This window comes from Pelodiscus sinensis, chromosome 12, assembly GCF_049634645.1.
Source record: "Pelodiscus sinensis isolate JC-2024 chromosome 12, ASM4963464v1, whole genome shotgun sequence".
In the NCBI taxonomy this organism is placed as follows: domain Eukaryota; kingdom Metazoa; phylum Chordata; order Testudines; family Trionychidae; genus Pelodiscus; species Pelodiscus sinensis.
In genome coordinates, this window is record NC_134722.1 from 3675396 (window position 1) to 3695326 (window position 19931).

The following is a 19931-nucleotide window of genomic DNA, read 5'->3' on the forward strand; positions in this document are numbered from 1 at the left end:
CTGGACTCCCGGGACAGCTCCCTGCCCGCACCGGCCTGCCCCACCAGTGAATTATGGGTCCCTCCTTCCCTAGTGCCCTGGCGAGCCCTGGCCGGCCCTTGCTGCCCCAGCCGCACAGCTACAGGCGCCAGCTCTGGACGGGTGAGGTGGCCTGGACTCAGGAGGGCAGCGTGGGCACACCTGGCACCATTCACCCTGGGGCAGGACCCGAGCTCCGGGCTCAGCGCTCCCCCTGGCGTGATCTCTGCTGCCCTGAGGCCTGCCCTGGGGGAAGCAGGCTCGCTTGCGGGCACCGGGCAGGGCCTCGGCGCGTTAGCTCCTTGCTGGCAGCGCCGTGCCGTGGGCAGCAGCCTTCGCTGGCCCAGCGGCCGGACAGGCGGAGGAGAGGAGGGGAAGCCGAGACCCAGGCGCCCGGGGCGGCGGGTGGGGGGCCCGGGAGCTGGCTGAGCAGGCTGGCAACGCCTGGGCCGAGAGGCCGGGGTTTCTGGGCCCGTGGGGGCTATTTTTAGGGCGAGGGGGGGCGTGCACTGTTCTAAAGAGGGCACACGCGCTCCTTCCTCTGTGGTTTCCCCCCGGCCGGGCAGCTCGGTGACTCCAGGCTCCTAGTGGCTCTCGGGCGGTAGTGCCGCTGTTAATTATAGCCCGGCCTGGCTATGAATAGGCCAGTTCCAAACACCAGGCTCGCTAACCAGAAACCTCAGCGTCGAGCTGCGTCCAGCCAGCAGGGAGGGGAGCTGCGAGCCAGCCCCGGGCCTGTGCCGTGGTCGCCGCTGGAGGGGAGGGGGCTGGCTAGCTCCTCGGCGGGGCCCACGTGAGGGGTGGGGGGCCATCCGTGGCTGGGCTGGGGGGCAGCGGCAGTGGGGAAGGCAGGCAGGGCCTTGCCTCTGGGGCGGTGCAGCTGGCAGTGCTTTGGGGTGTGCTGAGCAGGGCTCCCCTCGTGCAGCTGGCCCCTGGGCCGCCCTGCTGCCGGGGCCCTTCCGGATCGGGCCCCAGGCCCGCCTGGCCCCCGGCAACAATTACAAGATCCATAATCCGAGCCGGCCTCCCTCGTGCGCCACCACTAAAAGCTTCTGCCCTTGAATATTTCATGGGCTTTCGTGCCATCTGAACCCGGCTCCTCCAGCGAGCCGCAGAACAGACTTACAGTAAAAAACCCTCATCGCTGAGTGAGGTGTTGGAAGGGCCAGTCGCCCCCCCCCCCCGCCCCGTCCCGACAGGATGGCTGCAGGATCTCTCTCTGCAGCTGGGAGAGGAAAATGTGAGCTCCCCCCCGCCCCCCTGGTCTGGCATCCTTGGATTTCTGAGCCATGTGTGAGCGCAGGGGGCTTAGCAGCAGCTGGTGGAAGATTTGACTGGGGTTACTATCGGGGCGGGGGGGTCCGTGATTGGCTCGCCTTGTGGCTCACAACTGGAAAATTCCAAGCTGGCCTGAGGCAGGGCTGCAGCTTGCAGCGAACGCGGGTGGGGAGAGGAGCCGTCCCTGGCAGGCGGGGGCAGCCCAGCTGCGTTTCATTTCGGCAGGCCCCAGGCAGGGGAGCAGGTTTGGTGGGGGGGGGGGGTGAGGAGAGGAGCCAGGATCCGTGGGCAGCCCCCCCTCTGAACCAGGAGCTGAGGGGTTGGCAGGTCAGGGGATTCCTTTAGGAGTTCTCACCCCGTCTGACCCCGTGCCTCAGTTTCCCCATCTGTACCATAGGGGGGACAGTCCTGCCGGCATGAGCAGCATGTCCATTGAGCCCGGGCAGACACTTGTCTCAGCCGCAAGGCAGTGGAGGGAGGGTTCGTACCTCCCCTTTCCGCCCTTGGTGCCATCCGCCTGCTGTATGGACCCAGATGGGACCACGCCCGCTGGCTGATGTTCCCCGGGCGCTTCCAAAGGGCCCTTCACGCTGAGAGCAGAGAGACGACCCAGCCCTGGGGTCCCAATCCGTGGGCCCGGCATCTAATCTCCACCCCTGCTCCCAGCGCACACAGCCAGTGTGCAGCCTGGGCCTGGCTTGCTTGGCTTGCTGGTGGAGACCTGGCGGCTAATTGTGCTGTGTGGGGCCAGCTGGGACCTCTCCCTGCACACAGCCGGCAGGCCACGAGAGGGGTAACATCCCTTGGAGTGGATAGCCGAGAGAGGGCGAGGCGATCGGGGAGAGCTCCCCGCCCTCCCGCCGTGGCCTGGCTGGAGCGCCTCTGTCCACGGCCCCCACCGTTCCCGGTTCATCCTTCACCTCCCTGTGAGGAGGTGGAGCTGGGGAGACGTCCCCACCCTTCGGGAGCCTTCCGGAGCTTAGCGGGTGGCCCCAGACGTGCTGCCCGGGGGCGCACTAGCAGTGTGCACTGAGCAGACTCCGCTGGGCACCATCCCTGCCCACCAAGGGCCGTCGGCTGTGCCAGCATCTAGCCTGGGAGGCCTGGGCGCCGGGGCTGGCGGCCTGTGCTCCCCGGCGCTGCGGCGGAGGGGCTGGCTCTGTGACAGCCACACGCCCCTCGCACCTTCCCGCCCTGCTAGCGAGGAGAAGGCCCGTTCTCCCGTCTGCCAGCCCCGGGTGGGAGCCTCGGCTCCCCTGGGAATCTTCCCCCCCCATGGGAATCTCTCCCTCCCTGCTCCTGGAAGTGGGCACATCCATGGGCGCCTCAGGGGGCCGCCCGGAGTCTGGCGTGAGGACGGGGCTTTGCTAGTCCCTTGAAGGAAGCGGTTACCGATAACTCCGGGCGGGGCAGGTGTGGGTGCCCCTCTGCCTCTTCGGTTCCAGGCACAAGCGCTTGGAATTAACCCTCGGCTGGTGCCTATGAGTAGTCGTGAGCCTTCCCCACCTTCAACGCCCATGCTGAGCCGTCTGGCTCCTGCCCCGGCTGGAGGGCCCCCTGCCGGCCCTGTCTGCCAGGCGCAAAGTCCGCTGGCGCATTCCTGGATTGCCCTGTCCTGATGGGCCGGCGTGGGCAGCCCGGACCCGCCTTGCCCTCCGACCTGTGTGTGTCTCTCTCCCAGGAGTGTGACCATCTGCCTGCTCCCAGCCAGCCAGCCCTCCTCCCTCCTCTATTCCCCGGGGGATGAAACGGATCCAGCAGGGAGAAACCCCGGGAGGCCTGGGGCGGGGAGCTGCAGGTCCCCTTAGCGCTGTGGGGCAGTGAGCCCGGGTGGTCTCCAGGGGGGTCCTGCTGGAATCTCCCGGGGCATGGCCCTACCCATACCTGGGCAGGACTGTTCCTCCCATGGCATGCCGGGTGCTCCTTCAGGCCCGCATGCAGGAATTTTTTGGGTTGGGGGGCTTTTTTGGTAAATGTGGACTGCAAGGGTGTGAACGCCCCCCCCACGGTTCCCCAAGTAAGTGGGGTAAATCAGCCTTCCTTGGCCGGCCAGAGCATGCTTACTTGGGGCCCATGGGGGTGCTGTCGCACCCTTCACCCCCCCCCCCCCCCTGCGTACGGGCCTGCCCCGCTGCTGTTATGGGTCAACCAGCTGGGGACATCTTGAGGCTGTTTCTCCCACGCCCTGGGGGTGCGGGGTCCCGGGGCCCCAGCTTGCAGGGGGCAGGATGGGGAGTGCTTGCTGGCAGTGCCCCCTGGTGGCCAGTTTGAGGAGTGCTGTGGGGGGGGTGGTATTGCCAGAGCGTGTCCCAAGAGGGGCCCACGGTGCAGACGCCAAGGGGTTGCGAAGGGAGCTATGGGGCAGGCCAGGGCGTGGGCGACCGAGGGCGCTGCTGGACCGTGGGAATAACTCGTCCCAGCTCGACTGCGACATGCGCTGAGCCCCTCCAGCCGGGCAGCGGCTTGGCAGGGCGAGGCCAGCGTTGGCCCAGCAGCGAGCTGGGGCTCACGTACGCAGCTGGGCGATGCAGATGGTCAGCCTCGGGCTCTGGCGCCGTCCCCAGGCTGCCCGGTGTAGTGGTTACAGCAGAAGGTGTGGAATTGGCGGACTGGGGTGCTGATCCCAGCTTTGCCACTGTCGGAGTGCAGCACCTTGGGCAAGTCCCCCAGCTTCCGTCTCCCCCTCTGTAAAGCAAGGCTGCTGGCCGCAGGGTGGGTGAGTGGAATAACCAGGGTCCTTTGTCTCTTCTAGGGCACACAGGCCGTCTCCTCCAAGCACTCCTGGGAACCAGCGTTCTCTTCCTCATTGCCCACCTGGTCTTCCAGATATGCCTGTACACGGTGCCCGGCCTGGACCAGCTGCTGGGCCAGAACTGTGAGTACACAGCCCCCCTCTGGCTCAGCTGGGGCCTCTTCAGAGGGATCCGCAGCAGGCTCCCTGCTTCCCCCAGCCCCAGCCAGTCATATTCAGTCCCAGCCCGATGGGGCCCATTCACACCCCTCCTTCCCTGCGTGGGTCCGAGCTCTGCAGGCCGGCCTGTTCCAGCACGTGCATGGCCGGGACACTCAGCCCCTTCCCAGCCCCCAAGGGCTCAAACTATGGATGTGAAGGACAGGTCGACTATCTGATATAAACATTTGCTTATCAAATAGTCTGTCGACTAGTCGATTCCCCCCCTTGCTGCCTCTGAGACAGAGGCAGCAAAGGGGGGGGAAGGGGTACTTCAAAGCGGCAGCACCACACAGCTGAGCCGGGATCAGCTGCCCCTTTGAAACGCTGCCTCCACGTTTCAAAGGGGCAGCCGCGGAGCCCGGGGATCGGCTCCATGCAGCATTTCCCCACAACCTGGAATCGAGAAATGCCGCACGGAACCCGGAGTCAGGTGGGGACTCCCCAGCTGATCCCGGGCTCTGCTCGGCATTTCCCCAGAACCCAGGGTCAGCGGGAGAGCCCCCAGCTAATCCCGGGTTCTCCTGACATGCCGCACGGAACTGGGGTCAGCTGGGGAGTCCCCCGTTCACCCCAGGCTCCATGGCTTTGAAATGCACAAGAGCCCTCGCTGGGGACTCTACATTTCAAAGCAGGCACCCCCGTGCAGCCCGGAGTCTGCGGGACTTCCCTCTGGCCCCCGGGCTGTACGGAGTTCCGCATTCCTCCTTTGAAATGTACAAGAGCCGGCTCTTATACATTGCAAAGGAGGAACGCAGACGTGCCTGTCGAGAAGTCGATGGAAATCCCATCGACTACTCGACGAGTCGATTAACCGCATTTTAACATCCCGAGCTCGAACGCGTCTTTCACCCACAAGCGGGCCCCAAACCAGACGCTCCCCCCTCCCCCGCCGTGGCCACAGCAGCGGAGTTGCCGGCGAGCGATCCCAGGCAGGCGATGTGACCTGAGCTCTCTAGAGCGCAGCTGCGCTGCTCCGGCATCTCCTCCGCAGGGACCGGCCCAAGCGCGCATTTGGCAGGCAGGGTGACTTCCCCGGTCTTGGCCAGGGATTCCCTCCACGCTTTCCCAGGATCCGGCAGGATCCAACCCCCCTCCCTGTTCTGGGGGCAATGGGTCATAGTTGTGGCATCTCAGTAGCCACTACCGGCTTGGCTCCATCGTATCCTGGGCCCCCGTGCTCTGCTCCCTTGCAAAAAGCCCCCATCTCCACCCGATTTGACTTAGCACCTGTCGGACAGCACCCCTGGCTGGGCGCAGGCTGGAGCCAGGTGAGCCGGGCTGGCATGTGCCTCTACCCTCCAGCCCCTGCTGTTCTCTCTGCACGGGAGTCTCTCTGCCTGTGGCCCACGGAGTCTGTTTGGACTCTGGGACTGGGGGTGGGGCTGGCAAGAGCCGTTCCTCTTCTCCGAGTGAGATCAGAGGCAGGAGGAAATTGTTTCCCTTATGGAAAGCCAGGCTTGGCTTCCTCCACTTGTTCCACCGCCTCTCACCCCTCCCCTGGAACAGCCTGGCCGGTCAGGAGCGCGTACAGTGCACGCCAGTGAACCATTTCCTGGAAAGCCGGGGGGAGAACCGTCCCCCTGCGCCCAAACCTTCCTCTTTTCCCAGCCACGTGCTCCCTGCGGCCAGTGCTCCCGCTGGGCCCTCTCCTGTCCCAGGCCCTACAGATCTTCCTCCCCCATGCAGTGGGGGCCGAGGGAGCTACCAGAAGGAAGGGGGTGCAGCCACCCCTGTCCCCAGCAGGCAGGTCCTCCTGAGCCTTGACTGTGTGTCCTCTGGAATTCTCCCAAGATATAGCTGTGTGCTGGGCATCACCTGACCATGCTTGGCCAATCCGATTGCACGGTTCCCTGAATTGTTGAGGTGAGGGAGATGTACCTGCCCCCCGCCTGTTCCATTCCAGACAGCGGGGGAGGTGAGGGGGGGCAGGGAGGCTTGGGTCAGCTGAGCCGGGACTGTTTGGTGCCCCATTTTGGTCTGGCCCAGGCAGCAGCTGGGCAGCGAGCAGTGGTCCCGGTTCATCCCGTTCTGTCCATGTAGATGGAGGTATCAACGTAACCCAGCCGCCGTCCGACATCAAACCGTGTCGCACGAGGGCAGGGATTGGCGTGCGGAGACCTCGGCCTGCCTTGCACCACGGCCGAGGCCCCATGAAACAGCCGCCCGGCCCCTCGGGAAAGAGACAGAAAGGCGGGAGAATGTGAAGTCAGGACTGAGGCTTTCCCGCGCCCCACGTCCCATGGGGCTGGCCCTGGCGAGCGTTGTGGGAAGAGGAAAGCCCCTGGCGTGCCAGGCCTTGGGGGGGCACTGCTGGGCCAGGGAGCAGTCAGATGGGCAGTCGTGGGGCAGGGCGGCTGGCGTGTTTGCACTCAGGCTGTGCCATGGAACGGCTGCAAAGCGCCCGGCGGCTGAGCCCCGGACAGCCCTTCTGGGCCTCGCACTGTTCTTGGCACCCTGCCCTTCTCAGGCTGATAGGCCTGATGGGGAGAAGGGCTTTGCTGGCTGCAGCCCCACGAGCAGCACCAGGTCCCCACGTGCGTGGCTGGAGCCGGTGGCAGCTGGCTCTTTGCTGTTCCAAGGGACCCGTCTGTGCCCCTCCGGACTCTTCAGACATAGCAGGGCCCAGAGTCGGGGCCCAGGCAGCCGGGCTGTGCTCCCAGCTGGGACCCCCTGCGTGACAGGGGCACGTTGGGAAGGGGGCGGGCAGGATTCGAAGGTTCGCGTCCATCCTTGCTGGGTCTGCGTTGCACCAAGTGTGGCCACAGCCCCGTGCGCCTTCCCCATTTGCACCCCGGGGGATCCGCCGCAGGGCAAAGGATGAGGCAGCTTCCCCAGAGTCCGGCCCTGACACCAGCCTCACCAGGCGCACTTGGCTTCCTAACTGCCCCTGCAGTTTCAGCTAGATTGGAGATCCTTCGTAGCCCCTCCTCAGCTGATGCTGGGAAGCGGTTGGCTGCCGCGTTCCACCCCTGAGGTGGCCGCATTTCAGCGGTGGGCAAAGCAGTCCCTGCGTGGCTCGTCTGGGAAGTGCTTTCGGCTCTGGAAGATGCCGTGTAAATGTGAGCTCGAGAGCTCTGAGCCTGGGTGAAGCAGAACGTTTAGCGTTTTCCGGGACCCTGACTGAGTGTGCAAAGAGCGGGGGGCGGAACGAGCTGTCTGACCGCTCCCGTGCCGTAGCTTTGCACCAATTTGTGCGCACCGTTTGGCACGCCCAGGGCGGGGCGCCAGGCCACCTCTGGCCACGCTGTTACTGTAAGTGAAACGTTCTGGTTTTGAGCCATTTGATTAGTGAGGGTCAAGCCGGTGAGTTACCGCAGGCAGCCACCTGCTGCGAATCCGCTCTGCTGGCTCCGTGCCTCCTCTCACCCGCTCCCTGCTCCGCCGCTGCCCAGCAGCTGCTGCCAGACTCAGGAATGTCTTGGCGTCTGTCCGTTCCCAGTGGGTTTGCCAGGCTCACCCCTTCTCTGCTTGCTTCCCCACAGGCAGCACGTGGGAAACGCTCGCCCGTCACATTGGGGTCACCAGGTAAGGGGCAGATCTCGGCGACGTGGCGCTTGGCGGTGGCGGGTTTCTCACACACGGCCCCGTGCACGCCCCTCGGAGAGCCAAGCCGCTGTTGTGATCGGGTGTCAGCTGGGCATTCCCGGAGCGCTCCGAAGGCAGCTCCCTGCCCCTAGGGGGGGTCTCCTCAGTGGGTGTCACCCATTCCTTGGAAGCACTGTGTGGTGGCCAGCCTGGAGGGCCCGTTTGTGTCCGCAGTGACTCTCCAGGCACGTTGCTGGCGGAGGGCGAAGGCAGAGCCGCTGTCTGTTCCGGTTAAAGCGTCTCCTAGTCCTGGTTTGCTGCCGGGCCTGGTGCAGGGATTGGCTCGCCGGGGGGCCCAGCAGCATGTGGCATGCGAGCCCCGTTCGCTGGCGTGCCATTCCCAGGACCTTGCTGAGCCGGTTGGATCCCTCCCCCTGCTCCCCTTCCGTGTAAAATGGCCCACGCGAGGGGCGGCCTGGCGGTCGGTGAGTGTGTAACACCCCCCGGGTTGTTCCCTCGCAGGCTGGACCTAACCGACATCCCCAACTCTGTACGCCTGGTGGCGCCCGACGTGGGGATCCTGCTGGTCTCCGCCATCTGCCTGGGCCTGGGCCGGCGCCTCGTGGCGCGGGGCCGGACGCCGGAGTCGCTCGAGCCCCGACTTGAGGTGAGATGCTGGCGCCAGGCTGCTCCGTGGGCGGAGCTTGCTGGGCCCCGACGGACGGGCGCTGGGGCAGGAGGGGAGCTGCTGAGGCTGCGCTCTGCCCTGGCAGTGCCCGTCGTGTTTCAGCCGCTCCGCAGGAGCCAGGCAGGATGACGGTAAAGCAGCTGCTCCGCCCGGCTGCCCAACCCCCCCCCTCCTTCCCCTTCTGGCCCCAGGGCAGCCGGGGGGGGCAACGGGACACGCTCCTCTCCTCCCAGGCTGGATCAGTCACTGCAGCTCTGGTTGCAGGGGGGAAGTGGGGGGCAGAGGCTTCAGGCTTTTCCGCCCCGCGTGCCTATTAGGCCCACCCTTGGGCAGGGTCCTTCCCGGTGCCTTAGCCGGGCTGGCTGTCAGGTTTCGTCCAGCACAGCCCCCCCGCACCACCGGCGAGCTGTCCTGCACAGGGCACGGCCACAGCAATGACACTGGTGTTTAGACCACGACGCAACCAAGGCCTGGCCGCTGGGGGCTTCCAGACTGCGGCCATGGAGTCGGCAGCACCCCTCTGGGCTGTGGGGAGAGGGAGCGTGGGTCCCCCGCTGGCCTGTTTCCTTTCCTAGCCAGCCACTGCCCTGCACTTTCCAGAGCCCACGGAGGGGAAGTGCTGGGTGGGATTGTCCCTGTGCCCCGAGCAATCCTGCCTGTGGAACGGGGCCCCCCCGGCCATCTCCAGAGGGGGCTGCGTGGCCCTTGGGAATGCTGGCCCGGCTGCAGCGGTGCCCCCTCAGCGACACCTCCCTTTTTAGCATGGGGGGAGCTATCTTCGTGCCACATCGGGCTTGCTTCTGCCACGGCTGTGCCCTGCCCCTCCCCTGGGCCTCAGGCCTGGCGGATGCTCGCCGGAGCTCGCTCTGGGGTGGCGGGCGGCAGCCAGCTGGAAAACGATGTGTTCATTGTAGCTTCCCGGCCCTAACGCCCCTCCTGCAGCGTGCATCCCCCTGGCTAACACAGCTCCTGGCCGACCCCTCCCTTCCTGTAGGCGAGGAGGAATTCAAGGGGCCGGGAACCCGCAGCAGGGAAGCGGCCTGTCCCGTCTGCTTGGCGCACCTGGGCCCCGCTGTGCAGCCTGGCGCTCTGCTTGAGCCTGGCAGCCGGGCTTCCTCCCGCCGGCCGGTTGGGCGCCTGGGGAGCGCGCGGGCAAGGAAGCTCCAGAGACCACTTGCGGCGCGGACGTGCTAATGGGATCAGCCCGCGAGGAGCCGTCCCCCTGGGAGCCGCATGCGTCTGGCAGCGCTGCCTCCGGGGGAGCCCTTCGCACGAACTGCAGGGCCGAGTCTGCAGCTTCTCCTACGCCGAGCCCCCAGGCGTGCCCGTTGGCAGAGCTGCCCCTCAGAGATTGGCACGTTCCAGATGGCACCAGGTGTCTGCTGCCCGGCCGGCCTTGCAATCCTGCTATGAACGAAGGGCTCTTGCGCTCCGGGGCCGGGACAAGGTGCAGGATCCTTCTGGGGGCTGCACCGGACCTCCCCCGAGAGCCAGGCTTGTCCCCTTCCCCTGGTGTCCCCACGCTGGCCAGGGCAGGTGTGCTGACACTGCTCACTGCACGCCAGGGCCTGGCCGCGTGCGAAGGGAAGACGGCAGCCCAGCCGAAGGGAGGCAGCCCAGTCCAGTGAATGGAGCCTGGAGCTGGAGGTCCGGAGAGCGAGGTTCTGTTCCTAGCTCTGCCGCCGCCTGTCGTGTGACTTGGGGCACGTTGTGGGCCACTCCTGTGCAGCCAGCTCCGGTGCTTCCGGGGAGGGTGGGGAAAGCTCACTGCACCTAGCTAAGGCTGCACCCTGGGTGATCAGCTTGTAACTGTAACTTAGCAACAAGCACTCTCCATGCTGTTGTGCATAGACAGCTGGAACCTTTGTTCGCCTCACTGATACCCTACAGCAGTGAGTTCCACAGGTTACTTGTATATGGCACAAGGAATTTGATTCTCGGCTGCGTGCCGCTGGTGCAAGGTGCTGGACCGGCAGCTCCAGAGCCTGCAGACTGCTCCTGCCGGGGGGTGCCCGTGCCCTGTCCCAGAAGGGCTATGCCATCAGAGAGAGCAGGCTGGGCGGGCCCTGCTTCTCCACTGAGCCCAGCGCCTGGACCGAGGCCATCACTTAGGCAGCGAGTGGCCAGGGGGTGGGAAAGGCCTCGGGTGACGACCAGCTGGGGCCCACCTGCTGCTCCTCCTTGCCCCTGGATGCTCGGGGTAGGGCACGGTTGGGAGTGCCGCCCTGCCAAGAGGGAGCAGTGCCCGGGGCTCCAGGAGCTGCGTGGGCAGCCCCAGGCGTCGTCTGAAGCGGTGCCCAGGCTGTGCCTGGCCCCGGCCCCTTGGAACATTCCTCTGCTGCGCGTCCCTTCCTGAGCAGCCCGGGCTGTGGTCCCTTGGGGTGGGTGGGCCGGGGCAGAGAGCGCCAAGCCGGCAGGGGCCACGGGGCAGTGCGCTGAGCTGAGCGGGAAGGACGTTCCCCTTTGGGGTCTGGGGACACTTGTCTGGGAGCTGGGCCCTGCGCGGGAGCGGCCGTGTGCAGACACCCCCTGCGACCGCTGCTGGGGGCCGCGGGGCGCTGGTAGGGGCAACGACAGCGCCGTGGGGCACGTGGGCTGTGGCCAGGCCCCTGGGCGGGCGGCGGGGGCGTGGGATCTGGCCCTGGCCTGCTCTGCTTGGAAGGGGAACGCCAGCGCCTGCCAGCTGCTGAGCTCAGCGTCAGCTGCCAGCTTCCCGGCCAGGGGCAGACGCGACACCGCCGGGCATGGCGCTGGGGATGTGTGGGGGGGGCTCATGCTCCTGCTGACGGGGGGAGAAGGGGCTGATTGCTTCGCCCAGTGGCAGTCAGGGGAGGCTAGCTCATCCATGCCTTGGGCCTCGGCCAGCCTCTCATGGTGGAAGGCAGCTGGTCCTGCCCAACTGGCTTGGGAGGGGCCGAGGCGCAGACCTGGAGGGGGGCCGTAGCCTGCAGGGCTGAACAGACTCTGGCCGAGAGCAGACCTTGTGCCCCACGGCCGGGAGGGAGCCACCAGCCCTGCGTCCCAGGACGTGGCACGAGGCTTCGCACGGGGGGGGGTTGGAAAGCGCTACGAGACGGGGTCATGGAGGCTCTCCGGCTGCTATCCCCCCGCCGCCCGCGGTCCCCGAGAGCTGTGGGGTGGGCCACCTGCCCTCAGCGACCATGGAGAGGCTTCTCCCCGCCCTCTGCCCTGACCCCCGGAGACAGACCCCCGCCTGGCCAGCCAGGGGGCGGGCAGAACGAGGCGGAAACGCCGGGGGGCGGCTTAGCGGTGGGTGCTGGGCCGGTTTGCAGAGCGCTGGGGGGCCCTGCTGCCGAGGGGCGGTGCCCGGCGCTGTGCTCCGTGTCGCTCTGGGTTGGATGAGGTGGAAATAGCTGGCGAAAGCCTCGCCCCGAAAGTCAAGGGGCCTCTAGCTGCAAAGCCCAGCGCCGCAAGGGCCCGGCTAAGCCAGGGCGTGGGGAGCGCTTCCCGGCCAGCCGGACCCCATCCCAGCATCCAGCCCTGCGGGGAGCTCGGCTGCCCCCCTGGATACGATTGAGGCGCCCCCGGCCCTGGGCCTGCGCCCCTCTTGCTGCTGGCCCCGCAGGGCTGAGTGCAGGCGGAGGGGCCGGGCGGCTGCAGGGGAGGGTCCCAGCCAGCCCTTGCTCAGTGTCTGCGCGCGTGAAGGCATCTCAACCTGGCAGCCCGAGCCCAGGCCCCGGACGTGCCAGGCTGCGGCTGGAGCCGTGGCTGGGAGAGCGGCGCGGGAGGCGGCTGGAAACTGGCTCGGTGCTGGGAACCCAGGCTGCAGCGCCAGGACAAACAGGCTTTGTGTGCTGTTTTCCAAGCAGCTGATGAGACAAACAAGGCCAGGTGCGGGGCTCGGAGCCACTGGCTCCCACACCCTGGTTCCGGAGCCGCAGCCAGGGCTTGCGGGAGGATCGGGCGGCCCGTGAGTTGGCCACAGCCAAGTGCCTGCTGCAATGTGCTGGTCTCCAGCGCCCCCCGTGGGTCGGGGCCGCCTTCCCACCGAGATCCTCTGGGGCTGTGTGACTCTGGTGCCGGTTATGGCCTGGGGGGCCCCGCTGAACACGGGGTGGGGAGGCATAGTCCCCCGCCCCCTGCCGGCCGACCCCTCTCATGGGTCAGCCCCGCCCAACGGTCTGAACCAGACCCACCAGGGCCTGGATCTGGGCATTACGGCCTGGGCGCCTCATCCGGGAGGCAGCGCTGCCCAGTGGGTGGGGCACGGTCCCAGCTCCGCCCCTGCCTCCCTGCCACTGCGGGAGGGTCTCTACCCCCTGCTGGGACTCAGTTTCCCCTGCGGTGGGGTGCGGCTCAGGGTGCAGCGTGGAGCCGCTGCGACGGACACTGGGTGAGAGCCGGGGTAGGGGGTGTCTCCGATCCCCTGATAGGTCTGAGCAGCCCCTGCCCTGGAGCTGAGGGGCGTTCTCAGGCGCTCGCTGAGATGACACCAGGCTGGCAGCGGTGTGCTTAGGGCTGTCCCTTGTGCCCTCCCCAGGCGGGTGGCCCTGGGTGGCCGCAGCGGGGCTGCTGTCTGAGATGCCTGGAAGCTCCTGGCACAGAGGAAGAGGCAGGTGGAGTTCGCGGCTCCAGCGGCTCCTCTGCCGGCGGGTCCCTCGCCCGCCTTGCCGGGGAAACAGCAGGGACTTTGGAGCCCCGCTCGCTGTCTTCTCCGTCCTGCCCCGGGAGTGCCGGGGGCGGGCCTGCCACCTCTATCCTGCAGCCGCAACCGCCTGTGCAAAGCAGGCCTGGTGGTCCCCGATGGGAAACTGAGGCACGGAGCCAGGGCGTGGCACACCCAGGGACAGGGACAGAGCCAGGCCCAGCCCCTGACTCCCTGGCTCTGGCCACTGGGTCCTGCGGGCTCTTTGCTTACAATGAGCGTGGGGTAGGGGGCTGCTAGACGTGCCCGGCCATTGGGCACAGAAACCAGATCCACAGGACCTCCCCCACCCGTAGGGCCAGCGGGTGTCCTGGGCCCTGTGCCGCCGGCGTAACTGATCCCTGAGCACGGGCTCCGCTCCCGCGCTCTGATCCCCCGCCCCCAGTGCCCTGAGCCGAGACCGATCTGCAGGGCAGCTACCTGGCAGGCTCCGGGGCTGGTGTCCTGCTACCTCGATCGCTCGACTCGGCCTGTGCCCTCTGCCTGCCTCTGCGCCCCTCTGCTGGAGCCCTTTGCGTCCCAGGGTCGCCAGGCTGGGGGCACCGCGGGCAGGTGGACAATGGGGAAACTGAGGCACAGCAAGGGGCAGTGACTTACCCACTGTCACACGCCGCGTCCCTGGCTCTGCCACAGATTCAACATGGTAGTCCTGCCCCCTGCACTAACCCTTCCTACGTGTGTGCCGTGCCCTCTGTCTGCCCTCAGCCCCCGGCTCCGTCTGCCTCCTTCTGAGCTTCGTGGCCTTTACCCTTGAGTCCTGGTTTGCGGGGCCAGGGTGTGTGCAGGGGGGCGTCTGTCTGTGCTTCCCCCCCCCCCCCGAGCATGCAGCATTTCCTACTGGGTGTGCAGAAAGGGGCTCTGCCGTGGGCCCCAGTGGCAGAAGGGCCCAGCCTGGCTCTTGTCCCCTGCAGGAGGAGGAGGCGCTGGCCGGGCGGGCCAGGCAAGGGGCTGTGGAAGAGGAGGCCTCCGGGAGGCCGACGGGGCTGCTGGCTGCGAGGCTGCGGGTGAAGGTGCACTGGCTGCTGCTGGCGGCTGGGAAGTGCCTGGCCATGGTGCTGCTGGCGCTGGCAGGTAGGTGGCGGGTGGAGGGGCCTGGCCTGAGTCAGGGCTCTCGGCCCAGCTGGCGCGGCGGGGGGCGGTGCCCAGCCGGCACAGCCCCTGTCCCCAGCCCTGCCCGGCAGTCCCGGTAACAGGCCGGCGTCGCCTCGCTCCCCAGGCATCACGCTGCCATCGGCCTTCTCCAGCGTCTACTTCCTGCTCTTCGTGGGCATCTGCACCTGGTGGGCCTGCCACTTCCCCATCAGCCACCTGGGCTTCAACGCGCTGGGCGTCATGGTGGGTGTCTTCGCCGCTGGCCACCTGCTCTGCATCTACGGCTACCAGGCGCCCTTCGCCCAGGGGCTCTTCCCCCCCGCCGGCATCTGGGCACGGTAAGCGGGACCCGGCGCCGGGCCTGGCCACCTCCCCGGGCTCTGAAGGGCCCCCTGTCCCGTCCCCCGTCCCCTCTCCCTGTCCCATCCCTGCCTCCTGCAGTGGGGCCAGCCCGCCCCTGTCCCCCTCTCCCCACTGCGGAGCCCACACACCCCAGTCCCCCCCGCCCGCTGCAGCAGTACGGGCCCACGAATGAGCAAGAGCTGCTGGCTGGAGCCTCAGTCCCCAGCCTGGCCTGCCAGCCCCACTCGCTCTGCCCCTTGGGGGTCACGCCGTCTCCTCCCTCCCTCAGGGTCTTCGGCCTGAAGGCCATCGTCCTGCCAGCGAACTGCAGCCACCCCAACGCCCTGCGGCTCGACACCCGCCACCCCTGGCCGGTCTACGTGAGCCCCGGCATCCTGCTGCTGCTCTATTTCACCCTGGCCTCGCTGCTCAAGCTCAGGAAGTTGGACTCCTCTGAGCGGGTGAGGCCGGGCCCCACGGAGGGGGCCCCGTCTGCTCCCCTGCCCCGCCAGGGAAGGGGCCGCCCGGAGCTGCCCTGGAGCTGCCCTGGGTGCCAGTGGCTGACGGTGGCTCACGTCACGCTTGGCTGCGCAGCATGACGGGGCCGGAGCTTCCCCCCCCACCGCCCGCTCTCCTCCCCCAGCCCTGCCAGGGGGGTGCCCGTGTGCGCAGACCCCGAGCTGCGAGGTGCCCCTGCCAGGCCAGAGCGGGAGGGGGCGGGAGGCCAGCGGGAGGCGGGGGCTGTGCGTGAGGGGCAGGGAGGGGTCCTCCCGCGCCAGTCAGCTGGCTGTGGGGAGACCCCCCCCCCAGGCCTCCAGAGCCTGCCGCCCTGTGCCCTGCTGTTTGGGCCCAGCCTGCGTGTGGGAGCCAGGTGCTGAGGTGGCTCTTCCCCCCGCAGAAAGCCAGGGCCGAGTCGGCAGAGGCCGTGGCGGAGCCCCAGGGCGAGGAGCTGGTGGAGCTGGAGAGCTGGCCCAGGGCGGCAGACGGCCTGCCCGAGGACACCAAGGTCAGAGGGGCAGTTTGGCCCCGGGGGTCTGGAGCAGGGCCCGGGGGCCCCAGGGAGCCCCCCCCTCCCTGGCCTTCCCCCTGGAGTTCCCTGGCGCCTCGGCAGGGTGTGGGGAGGGGGGAGGCACCAGCCAGCTGCCTGGAGGGGGAGGGGGCATGCGCGTGTGCCTTTGGCTGGGGGGTGCAGGGAGAAAGCGGGGGGCCAGCACGGAGGGTCACACCTCAGGCCCATGGGAGGGGAGCACGGCCGGTCCCCTGCGGGTGCAGACCCTGGACAGCGATTGGCAGGGGAAGTGGGAGGAGGGGCAGGGGGACGCTTCACATGAGGCAGCCCTGCCCCAGGACTCACCCCCCTCCCGTCTCTCCCCCCCCCCCCCCAGCTGATACGGTCCCCCGATGCCGAGGCCCCGGCGGCCGACACCGAAAACTGCACCGTGCACGTGATCGGGGGCCCCTCGCAGCCGGGTAAGTGGCCTTAACCCACCCAGGAGAGACTCGGGCAGCTCTGCACAGCGACCGTCCCTCCGTGGGCACCGCCCCGCTGTGCCAGCCCCTGGCGCCGTGGTACTGTCCTGCGCTCCAACACAGCCCCGCGCCGGGCTCCCGCCCCTCTGCGCTGCTCCCACCCCCTGCCCATAGCCCCTGCCCCGGGAAACCCCTTTCCCTGTGCCACCCTGCCCCGGGAAACCCCTTTCCCTGTGCCACCCTGCCCCAGGAAACCCCTTTCCCTGTGCCACCCTGCCCCAGGAAACCCCTTTCCCTGTGCCACCCTGCCCCAGGAAACCCCTTTCCCTGTGCCACCCTGCCCCAGGAAACCCCTTTCCCTGTGCCACCCTGCCCCATAGCCCCCACCCCAGGAAACCCCTTTCCCTGTGCCACCCTGCCCCAGGAAACCCCTTTCCCTGTGCCACCCTGCCCCAGGAAACCCCTTTCCCTGTGCCACCCTGCCCCATAGCCCCCGCCCCAGGAAACCCCTTTCCCTGTGCCACCCTGTCCTGGAAAACCCCTTTGCCTGTGCCACCCTGCCCCATAGCCCTGCCCTGGAAAACCCCTTTCCCTGTGCCACCCTGCCCCGGAAAACCCCTTTGCCTGTGGTGCCCTGTGGGGGGGACGCGGCGGTGATCCCTAGTGGTCAGAGCCTGGCATTGCAGGCCGTGTCCCTTCCAGGGGCTGCGCTAGGGATCACACAGGGGTTCACCGGCTGGAGTTCACTGGTGCCCGTCGCTGTCGGATCCTCACGGCCCCACCCTGAACTGGCCCCGGGCCCGTCACTATCTGGCCCCCAGGCCCTTGCCCGGTGTGCAGCCTCGCTCGGTGTGTGCGCGGGCCGGGTTGAAGGAGCTGGTGGGGATTTCGGGCAGCGTCGGGTGCCTGTGGGGTGGGCTGACCCCTGTGCCCAGGGGATGGGCTCTGGCCTGGGCAGGGCTGGGGGCTGGGTGTCCCGCGTTGGCTAGCGCTGCCCCTGGGCTCCAGGCTGCCCTTACCATCCCACGATCTCTGCAGTGACTCGGAGGCGGCGCCGGTGCCGGGAGAGGCAGCCCCTGCACGCCCTGGGGCACATGATCATGAGCCAGAGCTACGTCTGCGCCCTCATTGCCATGATGGTGAGCGGGCCGGGGGTGAGCCCCTGTGGGGGCTGGGCTGGCGTGGGCCATGGGTGGGGGCACAGGTCAGGTCACTGCCACCCATCCCTTTGGCCTCTGCTTCTGCACTGCTGCGTGTAACGGCTGCGGGGGGAGCTCCCTGGGCATGGGCAGCCGGGCTCTCGTCGGCCTGGCCTCTCCCGGGATAGCGAGTCAGCCCCTCGCGCCGGCAGCCCGCTGGGTGTGCGGGCGGGCGGGCTGGCAGGAGTCTGTTCAGTTGCGCTGGCAGGCGACTGGGCACACAGGCGAGCTGGTGGGCGGGAAGCTGGGAGGGCTGGTGGGAGGGTGGCCGGGTGGTTGGGCGGGAAGTCGGAAGGGCTGGCGGGAGGGTGGCTGGCTGGAGGGAAGCCGGGCAGGCTGGCGGGAAGCCGGGCAGGCTGGTGGGAGGGTGGGTGGGCTGGCTGGCGGGAGGCTGGAGGGAAGCCGGGAGGGTGGCTGGCTGGAGGGAAGCCGGGAGGGCTGGTGGGAGGCTGGAGGGAAGCCGGGAGGGCTGGCGGGAGGGCGGCTGGCTGGAGGGAAGCCGGGAGGGCTGGCGGGAGGGTGGAGGGAAGCCGGGAGGGCTGGCGGGAGGGCGGCTGGCTGGTGGGAAGCCGGGAGGGCTGGTGGGAGGGTGTCCGGGCTGGCGGGATGGTGGCTGGCTGGAGGGAAGCCGGGAGGGCTGGCGGGAGGCTGGAGGGAAGCCGGGAGGGCTGGCGGGAGGGCGGCTGGCTGGAGGGAAGCCGGGCAGGCTGGTGGAAGGGTGGGTGGGCTGGCTGGCGGGAGGCTGGAGGGAAGCCGGGAGGGCTGGTGGGAGGCTGGAGGGAAGCCGGGAGGGCTGATGGGAGGGCTGGCGGGAGGGCGGCTGGCTGGAGGGAAGCCGGGAGGGCTGGCGGGAGGCTGGAGGGAAGCCGGGAGGGCTGGCGGGAGGCTGGAGGGAAGCCGGGAGGGCTGGCGGGAGGGCGGCTGGCTGGAGGGAAGCCGGGAGGTCTGGTGGGAAGCTGGCCGGGCTGGCGGGAGGGCGGCTGGGTGGGCTGGCGAGTGGGCTAGCAGGAGGCCGGGCGAGCTGGGCACGGCGGGTTCCGGGCTGTCCGGCGGGTGCCTGAGGCGGAGCTCCTGTGCCCGCCAGGTGTGGAGCATCACCTACCACAGCTGGCTGACCTTCGTGCTGCTGCTCTGGGCCTGCCTGGTGTGGATCGTGCGGAGCCGGCAGCACTTCGCCATGCTCTGCTCCCCCTTCCTGCTGCTCTACGGCCTCGCCCTCTGCAGCCTGCAGTACGTCTGGGGCATGGACCTGCAGCCCGAGCTGCCCACCCGCCTCGGCTTCATGCGCCTGGAGCAGCTGGGGCTGGTCCGGACCAAATACCCCTGCCTGGACCTGGGCGCCAAGGTGAGCTTCCCCTGCCCCCCCCCTACCCTGCCCCCGCCCGTGGGCCCGCGCTGACCTGCCCCTCCCCGCAGCTCCTCTACACGCTGACCTTCTGGCTGCTGCTGCGGCAGTCCGTGCAGGAGAAGCTGCTGACGGGCCGGCGCCCGCCTGCCCCGCTGCTGGAGGTGACCGTCTCCGAGGGAGGTGAGAGTCCCGGGCTGACCCCACGCGCCCTGCCACGCCCGGGGGGGCCATGCTGGCCGGGAGCCGCGGCTGCCCCCTCGGCTGGGCCCTGGCTGGGTCGGGAGCCGCTGCCCGCGGAGCACAGGGGGGGTCTTGCTGGGGGTGGGGTGAAGGGCCAGGGGACAGAGCCCTGGGGGGCTGAGAATGGGGGTGCACCCAGGCCCATGGCATTGCTGCTGCCCCCTGCACCACCGCCTGGGCTGTAACCCAGGGTTGCCTGGCGTCCCCTGGCTGAAGGGGTGGCCCGAGCAAGTGGGGCGGAACTAGCCAGTGGTGGGGCAGGGCCTTGGCAGGTGTGGGGCGTGGCCCCATTCCGGGGGTGCCCCAGCGAGGGCAGGGGGTGGGGGCACTGGCAGGGCGTTTTGGGCCCCCATGCCCTCTGATCCCAGGAACCGTGCCGGGTGCCACGTGCGGGTGATCCCTGCGAACCCGCCGCCCCCACACGGGGCCCCCCCGTGGCCCCGGAGCCACTTCCCCGGGCAGGCCTGGCCCGTGCCTGGCCTCACGGCTGTGCCCCACAGAGGCTGGCCGGCAGCGCGGCGTGCTGAAGCTCCTGGGGGCGCTGGTGACGGATCTCTACGCCAAGTACTGGATCTACGTGTGCGCCGGGATGTTCATCGTGGTCAGCTTCGCCGGGCGCCTCGTGGTCTACAAGATCGTCTACATGCTCCTCTTCCTGCTCTGCCTCGCTCTCTTCCAGGTCAGGCCTGCGCCCCGCCTGGCATGCTCCCTGCACGGGGGGGCCGCTGGGCGGGATGAGGGGCCAGGTCACTGGGTGGGATGGGGGGGTCGGGCCGGGCCGCTGGGCGGGATGGGGGGCCGGGCCGCTGGGCGGGATGGGGGGCCGGGCCGCTGGGCGGGATGGGGGGCCAGGTCACTGGGCAGGATGGGGGGCCAGGTCACTGGGCGGGATGGGGGGGTCGGGCCGGGCTGCTGGGCGGGATGGGGGGGGAGGCTTCCCAGCCAGCCCGCTCTGTGGGGGGTTAAAGAACCCCCTGGAGTGGTGCAGCCGTCAGGCGGGGGAGAACACGGGAACGGGAATAACAGGTGCAGCCGCTGGGGATCCAGGCCAGGCTCCGAGGGGCATGGTGGGGATGCCCTGGGCGGGGCGATGGTGCAGGCGGGACATAGGC

The 19931-nt window shown here is 68.7% G+C and overlaps 1 protein-coding gene across 5 annotated transcripts in view; it reads left to right on the plus strand.

Annotated features, from left to right (window-relative positions):
* PIEZO1 (piezo type mechanosensitive ion channel component 1 (Er blood group)) overlaps positions 1-19931 on the plus strand; it is a 99919-nt gene that overhangs the window by 41059 nt on the left and 38929 nt on the right. For 4 of the 5 annotated variants that reach the window (XM_075939877.1, XM_075939874.1, XM_075939875.1 and 1 more), the window contains exons 3-14: positions 4049-4171; positions 7732-7774; positions 8297-8441; positions 14040-14199; positions 14345-14558; positions 14852-15023; positions 15461-15568; positions 15948-16032; positions 17071-17171; positions 18316-18576; positions 18648-18759; positions 19320-19498. In XM_075939877.1, coding sequence (XP_075795992.1) covers positions 4049-4171; positions 7732-7774; positions 8297-8441; positions 14040-14199; positions 14345-14558; positions 14852-15023; positions 15461-15568; positions 15948-16032; positions 17071-17171; positions 18316-18576; positions 18648-18759; positions 19320-19498 — 1703 coding nt within the window. The remainder of the gene's footprint in view (positions 1-4048; positions 4172-7731; positions 7775-8296; positions 8442-14039; positions 14200-14344; positions 14559-14851; positions 15024-15460; positions 15569-15947; positions 16033-17070; positions 17172-18315; positions 18577-18647; positions 18760-19319; positions 19499-19931) is intronic. The other variant, XM_075939878.1, reaches the window with a different exon arrangement.